This window comes from Pseudomassariella vexata, assembly GCF_002105095.1.
Source record: "Pseudomassariella vexata strain CBS 129021 chromosome Unknown BCR38scaffold_16, whole genome shotgun sequence".
NCBI lineage: Eukaryota > Fungi > Ascomycota > Sordariomycetes > Amphisphaeriales > Pseudomassariaceae > Pseudomassariella > Pseudomassariella vexata.
In genome coordinates, this window is record NW_024467971.1 from 605,533 (window position 1) to 620,066 (window position 14,534).

The 14,534-nt window shown below is 50.8% G+C and overlaps 4 protein-coding genes across 4 annotated transcripts; 3 read left to right on the top strand and 1 right to left on the bottom strand.

Annotated features, from left to right (window-relative positions):
• Positions 1-144: 144 nt before the first annotated feature.
• On the bottom strand, positions 145-1,273 carry BCR38DRAFT_400322 (uncharacterized protein; the record flags this gene model as incomplete). Its single annotated transcript, XM_040857736.1, has 3 exons — positions 145-448; positions 503-879; positions 941-1,273. 3 exons carry the CDS (start codon positions 1,271-1,273, stop codon positions 214-216), a joined length of 945 nt encoding a protein of 314 aa, XP_040711459.1. The 3' UTR covers positions 145-213.
• Positions 1,274-2,423: 1,150 nt separating this feature from the next.
• On the top strand, positions 2,424-3,083 carry BCR38DRAFT_489458 (acyl-CoA N-acyltransferase; the record flags this gene model as incomplete). Its single annotated transcript, XM_040864399.1, has 1 exon — positions 2,424-3,083. The coding sequence occupies one exon, from the start codon at positions 2,424-2,426 to the stop codon at positions 3,081-3,083; it is 660 nt and encodes a 219-aa protein (XP_040711460.1).
• A 3,888-nt stretch (positions 3,084-6,971) lies between these two features.
• BCR38DRAFT_353045 (SIT4 phosphatase-associated protein-domain-containing protein) lies at positions 6,972-9,964 on the top strand (the record flags this gene model as incomplete). Its single annotated transcript, XM_040856748.1, has 3 exons — positions 6,972-7,637; positions 7,710-9,122; positions 9,176-9,964. 3 exons carry the CDS (start codon positions 6,972-6,974, stop codon positions 9,962-9,964), a joined length of 2,868 nt encoding a protein of 955 aa, XP_040711461.1.
• A 439-nt stretch (positions 9,965-10,403) lies between these two features.
• BCR38DRAFT_489460 (uncharacterized protein) lies at positions 10,404-11,391 on the top strand (the record flags this gene model as incomplete). The annotated part of the gene is made up of 2 exons (XM_040864400.1): positions 10,404-10,487; positions 10,546-11,391. The coding sequence occupies 2 exons, from the start codon at positions 10,404-10,406 to the stop codon at positions 11,389-11,391; spliced, it is 930 nt and encodes a 309-aa protein (XP_040711462.1).
• Positions 11,392-14,534: the final 3,143 nt, after the last annotated feature.

Below are 14,534 nucleotides of genomic sequence, written 5' to 3' on the forward strand. Positions count from 1 at the left end.
TCGTCGCCGACCCACTATCCCCTGTTCTGAATTCGCCGGAGTTGTCGGTAGAGTGACGTCCCATAGCCGCGACACAGATATCCCGTTGTCCTCGATGTGCTCCCATCCTGCCTAATTCCAATTCGTTCAACTCATCAAGGAACTCGTTCATCTCTGTGAATCCAGATAGATATATGGGGTGTTGGGGGCTGCTCCCGCGCCAGGCAGGCATCTTCATCTCGTTTCCTTTTCTTTCCAGTCGGGGCCCTGGTTTAATTTTTCCGTCTTCGCCAGAAACCTTCCAAACATCTTATCCGAGACTGGTTTAAGTAGCGGACTGCTCGAAACGATGATAGCTACGCCGCACTCAACCGCACTATAGGTGGTCACATTGACGGCAGTGTATGCGGTATCTGTAAACTCTACCTGAAGAACTTCGTAGAGGCGTACTGCTCCGAAAATCATGGTGCTGCAAGAGTTAAATACATGAATCCCCTGGATCTGGGGTCAAGACAAAACTCACAGGATACCAGCCCCGAACATACACCCAATGAGGACCTTGTATCGTCGATGAACATGTATTTTCCATATCATGGGAATCGGGAGAAGGAGCATGCTGAACTCGTTGATCACATCAATGATGCCAACTGACGAAAATGCCGCCACTTGGTCGCCGCATCTACCACCCGGTGTTGCTGGATCCCAGTTCATCTGTATCGGCTGGCAAATCAGGATACCGATGAGCATTGTCAGGATCATCCAGGCGATCGAAAATCCCATAACAATGACGCCTGCAATTTGAAACCGGCGAACGAAAAAGATACGCATGAACATTCTGATGATGCTGATCTTCACCAAGCCCATTGACGCTGCGTAAAGGAGTTGACACGCGTATGTAGCCTGGAACACCGAGTTAGATTGTCTGGGGTTTATTCGCAAAATAAAAGGAAAAATCACCCACTTTGGAAAGACGAACTACATGCCAGGGTTGGAGTTCATACATGTGATGCCCCATACCACCAACGAGGACCATCACAAAGTTATTGGCAACCAGGCCATAGAATATGATGACAGCGGCAAGATTCAACCCATCTTCCAACATGAAGGGCCTTCCTATTTCCTTGCGACTCCAGTATCGCATATACGTCCATAGCGCAGTGAGGAACAAGAGAACTATGCCGGATCCTATGATGCGCCATCCTTCGGTTGAGGGAGGCACGAGACCAGAGTTGAAGATTTCGACCGGGTTTTCGGTCTCGTTGGTGAAAATGGCCAGTCTAGGCTCTAGAGACATCTCGGCCGCCATGGCATGGGGAAAACCGGCAGGTGTGGGACTTGCAGTTGGCAATGTCGACCAAATAAGACACTGGCGACGGACGAACAGGCCAAAAGAAGAATAAATGGCGGAGTTGATCAAATGCATCAACCAATGTGTCATCCATTGGGGGCGTCAGCTAATTTGAACGTCAACATCTTCAAGCGACGTCCCCGATAGGATCCATGAATGCGTCGTTGATGCACACGTTGGAGTCTTACATGTTGGAAAGCGACCAATTGAAATTAGAGATAGCGTCACAGTTGGTTTTCGGCGAATACGGCGAGTAAGAAGATTATGTCACTTGCATTCATTTAGCAGAGTGTACTACTCCAAGCTGACAGTCCTTGTCTCACAAACAGGCTTGTGATTTGGAGAATGCTTCATCTTGGGTAGCGCCAAATGCATGCTACCCTACTTCAAAATGCTTCTTCGCATGGAGTTGACCGAGAGTTTCTACTTCCAACCCAGGGCTTCGTCAAACATGATGTTGAGTCATTCTACCTTGGGGCAAAATCGACCCTCTCTTCTCGCTTGCGATTCTACTGCCAACCGCGCTGGACACTGTTGGCTGAAAGATTCATCCCTATTATCATCCTCTACTTCATAGCGACAACTTACAAGACATGGGCTGAGAATGGGATGAATCATATCATTCAATAACATAATGACCTCAAAGGGGCTGTCCGGTCGATATCAGCGGCACGTGATGAACTTGGTGAATGTTCAACATATGCGTTCCCCGGCGGTTTCGCCATATCCCACCTCTCCCCTCTCCCCCAATCCCCCAGTAACCGTTGATAATAGGATGGATGTGCATGTGCTTATTACCTGGGTATATATTACGTGCAGAGTACTTATGTAGGCAATGTCTCTACTGAATCCTACCCATACCTGTCAAAAATTAATAACGCAGACCCTATCCAGAAATACAATACCCTTCTAAGCAAAATAGGGCGACACCTTTAAAAATTCGAGGCAAGAATCAGCGATAAGGTACTGAAGCGATCTCGAGATGTTATGAGAATGTGGTTTTTGGAAGCTAAGGCTTTCCTCAAGTAGTATTGAAACGAACTATAGTCACTACGAAGGGCAACAAACCACAATATACACTACCCTCACTCTCCTCATGTCAAATTCTACAGACATCATAATTGTTCTGCGACAGATAAGCGACCTTGCAGCGTTGGTTGAGCTCTTCAAAGCCACCTATCAGGCCAGCAACTACCCGGTTGATGGGCCACCAGGTCATGACGACATAGACCGGTGGCTCCCGGTGTATTTAGGAGGTGATGCGCTGGTAGAAATACTCGCCCTGGTACCTTGCCGTGCTGAGGACTCTGAAGCTGGGGCGAACAATGGCGCCAGTAGGGAGAAATCCATGAAGCAACCACAGACGTCAGCCTCGCCTCCTGGTCGAAGGAAAGTCCTGGGACACGTCAGTCTGAGGCGTGTTTCCGAGAACTCAATCACCAGCAAAATGTGGCGTGATGCTGGTTTCAGTCATGACGGCGACTTATGGGAGGTTTGCCGACTTGCAGTTGATCCGGATTTTCAGGAAAAGGGGATAGGCCGTCGATTATTGGAGGCTACTGAGATAGAGGCGCAGAAATCTGGAGCGAAGTTGGTACTGGGAGTCCTGGAAAAGGACACGGTTGCTATTCGGATGTACGAAAGGAAGGGTTGGAAGGTGTTTGGGAAGGACAAGTTGGTCAGACAAGATGGAAAATACCATACTGAGTACTTTTATATTCATGAATCGGACAACCGAGGTTTAATTATTAGCTAGTATGTTATTAAACTCTAGTTGAGTCCAGCCTCGTTCTTTTCGGAGTCACCACTTAACTCAGCTATTCAATATCGAGCTTCACCAAACATAGATGCTGTCAGAGTGCTGGATGCGCGGCACCGGTTGAGCACCTGTGGGGCACCGGTATAGGGACGTGCGAGTCATGGCCTAATATGGAAGTCTTGGTGCACTGAAGAATCGGAAGAACTAGTGCTCTACGGCTCCAACCCCGCGCTCTAGCTATCTATGCAAGGGAAGGTATCTGGGAAGAAGATAGGAAGATTAGAGATCAATGAACCACTTTGAGCAGCCCTACCTGAGACCGCTAGTGACCGCCGGTGACCACCCGGTGCTAAGCAGGATGGACGCCCATTGCTCCCCATCACTCTGTACTATTGCCTTCGGCCTATCCGTACCCTGACAGATACCATCGTTAAGCCGCATGCAGTAATGGAGCTACAAAGAGCTGAGGCCTTTATGTTACTAGTGTGGCAAGTTGTGGCCTGAGGTGTGGAGGGGTACGAGGCAGGCAGGCACGCGTTGCAGTATTTAGAGATCCCTCGAGGCCAACTTGGAATTGCTCCTTCACACACCTTCATAGTATCAATACAGCCCCTGGTACTTGGATTCCGATAGAAAAAATACATAACCATGAACCTCGAGCACCTACGGATTGATCTAATAGATCGAGAGGTCTCCTTTAACCCCCCAGGAACTATTAAAGAGCATGACTCCAGGAATCCTAGGATCCCCCACTCCTACGACTGTGGAAGCTAGCATGGAATTCTTAAGGTAGCAAGTTACTCCATACGTCTTCTAGATGTTACGTGGGTTAAGTAGATGAGGAAATGCGCATTATAAATAGGGTATGGCCTGCGTTGCGCCTGTAATTAGGCTGTTTCTAGAATTACTAAAGCAGGGGCGTTGCTAAGGCCAATTAGTACGGTTAGTCTATCTAGCAGTTAGCGATGATTCTATTAGTCTATCTCTTTATACTAGTAGCGTATTCCTATTGTCACGACCTGGGTTGCATCGCATTGTTAGAGACCTCGATTAGGTGCTATCGATGAAGATTCTACTCTAAGGAGCGAAGGAAAGAAGATGACAACTTAGGTTTGAGGGAGCGCGACTAAGTCGTCCACGCTTGGCGGGGCTCCTACAGGGATTATGATTGGCTTCACATCTGGCACTGCCATGACAGGTGTTCCAGCTGTAAGTCACCTGGCTGTAGTGAGTCTGCGAGGGTTGACCTTCACACCTATTAGGACGTTTCCCTGTAAAAGTCCATGCGCTTGTAGTTTCTTACCGCTATAAATATATATAGGTGTGCCACAGCCTGAGTGGTAACCGACGTATGCAAGGAATCTGACCCAGCCAGTAGTGTCTAACCTGGCCACGATTGATTGATTGATTGATTGAAATTTAACGTCTCATCACGTGAGACGTGCCGGGCGCAGTGCCGGCATGGTCTATGCTAGTCGAATCTATGTTACAGGGGACTGTCTTCATCTAACATTCCTGTTCAGTGCGATGGGCAGAAACCTGGCCACGAGGATCCACAGGGGATGAAAATAATGTACGAAGAGATATTAAAGGTCATGTGATTAGATCATTAGAACCAGTAGTGATCCAGATAATCTAGTAGATCAGTAAAGGAACGAATAGCTATATGAAGGACAGATTCCCAGGCTTTTATAGTAGATGGTTCTTACTTCAGTAATTAATCTAAGCATCTGTATAACCTATAGGTGAGGCCTATCAAGCCTTAACTATTATATATTTATTAAACCATTCTTCAATTAGTTTCAACACGCACTGATTACTATTAATCAAGACCCCACCAGCATTGCTTACCTTACTAGCACAAACCCTACAGCACCCTTCGGTGATTCAGAAGCTAGACCATAGGGGTGTCGTCACAGTGGAGCAGAGTTGCTAACAATTGTGCCTTAACTGTCGTCACCTTCTTGGACACTAGCCTTATCTATATTGTATTCGTTCTTCGGCTAGATACGGTACTCATGGCGGACTAAGTCGCGAACCTTCTGGGAATTGGTCGTGCGTACCCTCGATGTCCTAACACGGTGCACAGTTTTAGCGTGGACTTGAGGGTTATGCGACAGAGAGCCCCAAATCCGTGAAGAGCCGACTGGCGTGTAGTCTCCTTAAACCTTGAGGACTTCGGTAGCGAATTCGGCAACATACTTCTTGGAAGGGGCGCGCCCACGAAATTATTTATGCAGGATCCAAGTGACGATAGTCTCTTCTTGTTCGGGTAACAGCTTCTGCGGGTAGTTGGCTTCGGCGCAGTGTGATAGGGCGTTGTTAAGTCGCCTGGACAGAGTGGATGGCTGTATGTCGTATCGGCTGGCCGCCACCGCCATGGACTAGCGATCAACATCGTCTGGTTCAAACTCCGGCTCAAGTATGACTATGTGGTTGTTGAAAAATTGGAGATTGAAGTTAAGAGCGTTACTGTGTTAATGATACAATTTCACTTGCCAAAGGGGATCAATGGCCAATGCCGTTACACGTTCAGCAGCAGACTGTGCAACTTCTTCTTTGTTTCCTTCCACGGCAATGTAGCAAGTGGCGCGTAGTAGAGGTTTCTTTCATCTTGTTAGATGGGTGATCACGTGAGCACTGAGTGGTCTCAATTGGAGTCTTGTGTTCGCAGTTGGAACATGCGGGTAAAGGCGTCGCAGTCTTCGCCCAAACCCCGCCAGTCGGAACAATATCGGCCTGCGAAAATCCGTAGGCACACATCGTCACTTTGCTGGGTCATCAGCATAATAACGTCACAGTGCTGCTGCAAGAGGAGGTATTTGCTGGCATCTGCATGTGGTGTCCACGCAGTGCTGCCGCACAAGATGCCCCCGTACTTTGTCCGTTCTCAGATGTAATCGAGAAAAAACTTCAAGACCAACCAGCAGGCCATGGCGGTATTGGAACTTTTGACAGTGTGTAGTCATGTCAACTCCACCTGCTATCGAATTTCCTCCTAATTCAAAGCTACGATTCCAGTTGTTAGTGTCTCTTTTCCTCCGTAGCCCTAAGATAGGCGCTCCGAGAATAAGAATGAGCTTGGCCAATCTGGGAGTAGCACGAGCTTGTCTTACGCTTACTTGACCCCATGCAAAGTGGGCAGCGGACCAACCCAGTGCCTTATCCAGATTTGATCTGGGTCTCTTTGGGGGCCCTTCCCTTTCACTGTCCACTGGCTGGCCGCTGCTGCCCAAGCCCAAGCAGCCCCAAGTAAAGTAAAACCACGCGGTGACGCTTGCACCATCAATTCTATTGGGTTCGAGTGCGGCAATCGCTGGGCGCCTGGGTTCGCCGAGTTGCAACTGTCTTTTCGCAACCCACGTCGGGCTGACATACTGTCTGACTGTCTGCTATTCTTCATCCTGGAAAGTCCAAGTCTATCTTCGGCTTCATCCAACATATACACCACCATTGTTTCACCGTTCACTGCATTTTAGACGACAAAAAAGAGATACCCACTGCGGCGCCGGGCCCAGTCACTGCGACCGACTGAATCGCGACCGCATTTGCATATTTTGGCTGGTGTTGGAATAGCCACAGGGCTCCAAAGGCCCGATAAACAGTCATTTTAGGAAAATAAGGCCTTTCTGGCCTCACAGAACAACCCACGAACCAGGCAGGCCATCGTCCTCGCGTCGCCCTCTGGCTCGCTTTCCAAGGCACCGCCGATCGTCCGCAGCCTTCTGGACCCTGATAAGCGACAACTTAGGCTGATTACGACAGGACGACGCATTTCGTATGCTGACCCGCAAAACCCAGACCTTTACAACAACCCCACACATTGCCGGCGCAGTCACATAGTCGGTCACCAGCTGGGCACGCCGCCTAGCATACGCCGCCGTCATGTTCTGGAGATTTGGCGGTTACGCCAACATCTCCACCATCGATACCATCCTCGATAAAGAAGGCTTCCAACTCGAAGATCTCCTCGACGAGAGCGACCTGATCCAGGAACTGAAGCAACACAATACGAAGCTCATCGAGTTCATGCGACGAGAGGACATTCTGCAGAAGCTCTTGGAATACGTTGTCGCACCCAAGCTCGAGCCCGTGGAGAACCCCGACGAGAAGGAGGAGGAAGAGAAGAAGGGCAAGTCCCGCCTATCCTTCAGCCGACCCCGTGCCTCGTCGCGGGCTACAAACGATGGCGAAAATGAAGAAGACGAGGGCGAAAAGAAGAGAAACCGGTATGCGTACGTGGCGGCCGAGGTGCTGTCTTCCGACAACTGGTCCATCTATGAGGCTCTAATGGAGAACACGGCGCTGCTGCGTAAATTCTGGAATTTCCTCAAGCTTCCTGCGCCTCTCGATCCCCTTCAAGCGAGTTACTTCACCAAAGTCAACGAATCCCTGTTCGACAAAAAGACCGAGGACATGGTCGAGCTGCTGAAGTCTCTCGACGGCGCGGTACCTGACATGCTCAGACACGTTGACTGTCCCATGATCATGGATCTGCTGCTAAAGATTATCAGCCTCGAGCGAACTGATAGTGGTCAGGGCGTAGTCGAGGTAATTGACGACACTTCCTCAGATTTCATGACCAATGACCAGACAACTAACAAACCCATTTATGTGGTGCAGTGGCTCTACACGAAAGACGTTATGCCAACTTTGCTCTCTTTCCTCGGGCCTGAGCACAGCTGGGCTACGCAAACATCGGCCGGCGACTTTATGAAAGCTATCATCACCGTATCTGCCAATGCCTCCCAGAACGAGCAGGCCTGTATTGGCCCCAACGAGCTTACGCGGCAATTGGTCTCGACAACATGCGTCGAACAGCTGATACAATACATGCTCGGTGGTGGGAACCCTTTAACAGTAGGTGTAGGTATCATTATTGAAGTCATCCGCAAGAACAATTCCGACTACGACCCAGAGGTTGGCCCAGATAACAATGCAGCACCGTCGAGTCGGGATCCCATCTACCTCGGTACCCTCCTTCGTTTATTCGCCGAACACATCCCCGATTTTATGACCCTGATCATGAAGATGCCCGCCCAGGGGCAGCGTCTGGACTCGACATTCGGAGACAAGATAGAGCCTTTGGGCTTCGACCGGTTCAAGACGTGCGAGCTCATGGCAGAGCTTCTGCACTGTAGCAACATGGCGTTGTTGAACGAGATTGGATCAGAACAACTCATTGCTGTCCGAGACGAGGAACGTCGGAGGATGCGAGCCGAAGGTCGACTGACTGTCAGTCGGGGCGAAGAGGCACAATCGTCTGAGGATCTCGTAATGCGCGGCCGGCATTCGTCACCGGATGATGGTCGTCGATTAGAGGTTACTAATGCTTCCGACGATGACGGCTTCGAAGAGGTGACACCCGCTGGCGAGATGACTGAGGATACTTCTCATGAATTTGTCAAGGCAGAGGAGGAGATCCATGCCGGTCCTTCTGCATCATTTCTTGATAAGGACGATGACGACTTTGTAGACGAGCCGCTGAGCTCCCCTAGACTTAACGTCCAGGAGGGCAAAGTCAACGAGCAACAGTTCGAAGAGCCGGATCTAGCCCCGGCGCCCCTGTCTCCGAGGAAACCACCCGCGCTCCTCAGCGTAGCGCCTTCGAGCGGTGATGCGATTGTGGAGTCGGCGGATAACCAGGCGGCAACCGCACTTGACAACATCATGTCTGAATCGGAAACGTCTAAGACACAGGAATGGGGCCAGCCCATCGATCGAGGTTCCCAGGCAGATGCTCAGACGGCGTCCGAATACCGAGACACCGAGCCCAAGTCTGAGCCAATAGAAGTGGATACAGACACGAAGGCTCCGGCGCCGGCTACCGAGCAAGCGTCCGCGACGGTCTCCGGCGAACAGTTGCCGGCTACCGCGGATCAGGCCATGCCTGATGTATCCGAGACGGGTGAAGTTTCCATCATCGTTGGACACCAGGCCGATGCTCAACCGGCTGGCGATAGTCATCTTAAACCTGTGGTAGGAGATTTTCTCAAAATGCAGTTTGTGGAGCACAAGGTCGTCCCGACAATACTGGTAAGCCATGTACATGCTTTGGGCGACCGTACGTATGCTGACCTTAGCCCAAGTCGTTCTTTTTCAAGTATCCCTGGAACAACTTCCTTCATAACGTGGTCTACGATATCGTGCAACAGGTGTTTAATGGACCCATGGACCGCGGATACAACTCCACTTTGGCCATCTCGTTGTTTGAGGCTGCTGACGTTACCAATTCCATCATCAATGGCCAACTTGCTAGTGAAAAGTCACAGGCAGAGACCAAGACTCGCATGGGCTACATGGGGCACTTGACCTTAATCGCCGAGGAGGTGGTTAAGTTCACTGAGCGTAACCCACCCGATCTCCTGTCCGAGCTGGTGGTGGAGCGAGTAATGAGCCAGGACTGGATTAACTATGTCGAAGGAGCACTGGCGGAGACACGAGAGAGGGATAATGCCATCCTGGGCGGTGTTAGACCCGAGGTCGCTATGAGCAACCGAGCGGCGCTGGCCGGTAATGGCTTGGGAAGCATGGGACTGTCTAGTCTCGGCTTGTCGCAGGGAGGATCGAACGCTCTTGCAGAAGCCGGACTCAACGGCAGTGGAAGCTTGGAAGACAACGGCAGTGGCAGTAGTTTGGGGCCTTTTAGTATAAGCCACGGTATACTGTCCGGCGGCTCAGGCTTTAATTCGAGTGACGAGGAAGACGATGAATCCGAGGATAATGAAGAAGACGTCAATAACGAGGTTAGTGATTCCCTTATCCCTGACGACAGTCAGACACCACTTTCACCAAGCACACCGAGGAATGTATCCCGCGCCGCGGCGGCTACTAGGGCACTCAGCTCCGTCTTGGGGGGGAACGACGAAATCGAGTAGAACCACCGGGACCGACACTGGGGGATGCGAACAGCCGCTACCGGCATCTGTCGATTGTGTGGTGTACGAAAGCTGGTCCCAGGACGTTGAATCCACCCTAGGTGAGCTCTGGCCAGATGCATGGCCAAAGCTCGTCTATGTTGGTTTCACACCATCAATTTCCGTGGATGTTCTGCCAACCTGTCGACTGGAGAGGCCAGGCAACCAGGTTGTGGTCACGATTTGTCAGGAATTCATTCACGCATATTTATTCAAATTATGGACACCCAAACCAACACTTGTCACCGGTCTTTCAACCATCAGAGATATACAATCAGCGATAGGGTAGTAGCAGCCGAGGATTAAGTATCCATAGTTGCCGCTAGTTCACTCGTTGCATCGATATATCCTGAAGTTGTGACCACACTCCTGGGAATGGCTTGTCCCCTAGAAAGCCACGATGGCTCGAAAAACCTTGGTTCCTCCTGGACGGACGGACTGGATACTTCCTCCCACGTGCTCAAATCACTATTTCAAACTCTCTGTTATATAGTCCCTGCTTCATGGCAGGAAAACGGGATTGCGAGCTAATATTGTCCTAGTTTCGTGCGTACACCGACCCCTTAAACGTGTCTTCGACATCTATGAGCCCGCCTTCCATTCCACCTCCCCCACCTCCCCCTCCTCCGTTGAACACCCCTCCTTCCCGTGCACGCTTGCAGTTGGCTGCTCGACTTGCAATGCATCAGAAGGGTACTGCGACGACCCAGTCGCAGTCCACTGAGATCGAGAATGGCGATGACGATAACGATGACGACGATAGCGCCAGGCTCACTAAGGAACCGGACAGCATGTTGAAAGATCCTTTCGCAGACGATGCCGAAGACGACGACAGCGATGACGGTCTTGGCGATGAGGGCGGAAACGCTGGTTCGTGGAACGCCCACAGCCGAGGGAGCTGGTGGCGAAACACACTGTCACGGAAAGGCAAGGAAAAGTTTGGTGACGGACGAGATGACGATTCCGACTCGGACAAAGACGATCATGCATTGGAGGACGAGGAATTCGGCGACTTTGCCATGCCCGAGGTAGACAAGGAAGGTAGTGGTGATGCCGCTGCTGCTACAAGTGCGAACACCGTAGTCGTCAAACCGCTACCTCTCCACCCGCCTAGCCAGAGTCAGAAGAGCTCTGCGTTCACGAGCCTGTGGCCTTTTAGCAGCCAAGGCTTCGGGTCCAAGGATAAGGATAAAGACAAGGAGAGGGAGAAGTCCAAAACGGATGACAGTGCTCCGGCTGCTGCGGTTAGCAGCACCGCTAGCGAAAGGGCCGCGTCGGAAGAGCCGGATGAGATCACGAGCGAGGACGGTTCAAAGATCAAGAGTACCCACGAAGCTGCACGCCGAACTAGTATTGAGGATCCTGATGAGGAGGAAGTTGTTGTCTAGGGGACGAGGCACGTGAACACAAAAACGTATCACGACAAGAACTAGCGCAATGACGACGGCGTCGGCGTCGGCGTCGGCGTCGAGGGAGGCCTTGATGGGGCCTTTCACGTTCCTGCCCTCAAGATACCCACCCTGATACCCGAGAATGGCGTGACGGATGTTGCAACTGATGCTGCGGATAGACCGAGATATGTATGATGTTTGAAAGGTTTATGAAGTCCAATGTGATGAGAGCACGTATGAAGGGTGGTATATCGCGATGAGAGGAAGCACTTAGCGGTGAATGAGAGAGTGAGTAGGGAAGAGAGTAGAGACAGTACTTGCCGCAATACCGCGGACCGGCCAGACAGACTCTCGGTGCTCTTTGTATCATATATGTATGTTTGTGTGCTCTTTGTATTGCGTTGATATCTTGCGCTTCGCTAGTACCGGGTGCGCTTCATTCTTGCGAGGTTCAGTTGGGCTAGGAGGGTTTGTATGTAGCTCGTGTGTGTACCTTGAAACGAGAGGTCTCATTCGAGTTGACTGATTAGTTTACCAGTGCGATGTGGGCGTGAATTTGTAATTTGTGGTTCTAATGTGTGCGGCGAAATGAATGATGCGATTCGATTGTATTGTAATTGGACTTGTGGATGTGGCTATATTTGATTCCTTCAGGGGCCCATGGCTAATCTACGTCGCAGATGGACACACCGAGTCTAGATATGATCCCCCCTTCAAGGTGGGGCGGTAACGGATACTACGTGAGGTAGAAGATTATCTATCCTCTGCTCCAGTGTCGACTTTTACTGAGTGGAAGCTGTGGTACTGCATACATTTCCAAGAGCTTATGGCACAGCCTTGACTCTCGGGGGAACTGGATTTGTACTCCGTCATTAGCCGTTTGAGCATCTGCTGATGATCCTGGAGAGTACTCAACGCGCCGTTCCTGTAGACGGTAACGGTACGGGATAGGCGGCGCTAGCAGGTTCACCGACCGCCCTTGCGGCATATTGTTTTCAGACTGCTGAGATATCCTTTCAAAAATGCAACCGGGAGGGAGATGGTATCCATCGGGTCTCTGTCGTGTCGTATAATCTTATGGGAGACTACGGCCTGGACCATTTGTTATCTGAATTGGTACACCCGTGCTGGACGACATCGCTGTGCGTTCATCGTCCGAGCATACTCACGTCCACCGAATCCATTACATCAAAATCAAATGGGTAGATGCCTCGTTAATTTACTCAGCCATGCTGTATGTACAACGAGCAATATCGAGAATCTTTCTGCGGATGAAGCTGATTTGTAAGTCGCTAGCCACTACTTGCCTCTGCGACCTGACTTTACTCAGCGCCACGGCAAAACGGATCGCGTCACAACCGACTATTCTCGCCCAACGAGCTCTGTAAGTCTAAAACTATGCTGACATTTAGGTCTCGTTCTATTGAACTCGGCGTGGGTCTATACCCTCGTCTCTATCCAATTTTCCACTTCATCGGGAGTCCACTCGCCGGCATCTATCAAGGTTTACCAGAATTTATGCTTCGCCAACTACCGTGACAAGATTAAGGTCATGGTCAAGGTCGAGCCCACATTTGTGAACGGTACCACCCCCTTGGACCCGAAGCTTCCGTGGACCCGGAGCTTCCGTGGAACATGGGGACGGATACTTCAGACGGTCGCGGAGTGGAAATACGCGTACAAGCATTATTCAGTTATTGAGTCATGTTTAACTTTTACATATTAAGCACCTTTCTTCGTGGTTTATATGTTCCCCAGTTTCAAGTCAAATGCCAAACTCTAATACTGTAGCGTCGCATCGTCATCCCAAGAAATACTGAACGACAACGTCCAGGACCTGGCGCAGGGTCCCGGAGGTAAGCATCCAAGGTTCCAGTTGAGACATGGGATTTGAGAATAGCATATAAGGGCCGGCATTCATCTTACCTTGCGCAAGAAATCAATTGCCGGTACATGGAGATGGCATTGCCCACGCTGGACTTCTCTATCCGGACGAGGTGGGCGATACAGCCTTTTTCCGTGATTGGCGTTTGCTGCCTTGGCACATTTCATACGGGGACTGCATGGACGGGATATCCCAACTGGAGCCATTTACGTACGCTTGGCTCAGTAAGGAATCGTTCACATGACATGCGGCAGTTTGGTAATTAGGTGTTCCGCGGAGCGGGTCTAGAGGCGATTATTGCCCTCATTTACTGCTAGCTATCAAAACGTCATGGAGAGGCGTATCTGGGGCGCTGGACTATGTCGCCTCGATATGCCATGCGTGCGGTACGATGTGAGATGTCCGTCCGCCCTCGAGCTGGGCAGATACCGCACAATATTATGCCATGGTGTTCTTTTCCATCGTGTACATGAATACAAGCGATAGGGCCTTGGGTCACATATGTCACAGAGTCACCAATCCATATTCTGCCGTGATGCCTCGTCGCGACCATGTTTTCCTACTCACTTTGATATAGTGCGGCGTGGCAGTAAGATGGCGCGGTCAGGTTTGCAGCCGCTCTGCATTAGTCCAAATCCAATTAACGTTGTGATTACTATGAAATCATTACTATGAAATAATGGTGACTTTCAAGGTTAACTTGAGCAGGAATGTCAAGCCCCAGTGGTGTTGCAACAGGAATGACTGCGGTTGCCGCCGCAATGATGCGCGTGCGGCAGTGCGGCACGGCGCTGCGTCCCATTCTATTGGGTGGGAGTTGAACTGCGCCGGCGGCCATAGGCAAGTTAGTGGGCCGTGGGACTGAGGAGGACGTTGGCGTTGATGACGATTTCTGAAATTGGGGTCGCAACTAGGGTCTTCAATCGGAAGCGGGCTCGGTCGTTTCTGACTTGGTCATGGATCCAACAAGATGGAAACACTTCATTGCACCTCCTGTTGGCGTGAAAGCGAGTGCGGCGCATAATTGCTGACTGGGCGAGCTGTCAAATGCCCCGCGAGGGTAGTCGCCGTATCGAAGTTGACAGATTGCAACTCCCATATCGTGGACAGTTGCGTGCGATCCTGTTGCTGCTGTGTGCTGCTGTCTGCTGCGGGTGACGTCGACCTGACATGGTGTGGTATCGGCGAAGGACTACGCGCCGTGTGGGTGTATGCATCGCGTCATCCAGTGGGATGCGACGGAGATTTTGACTCA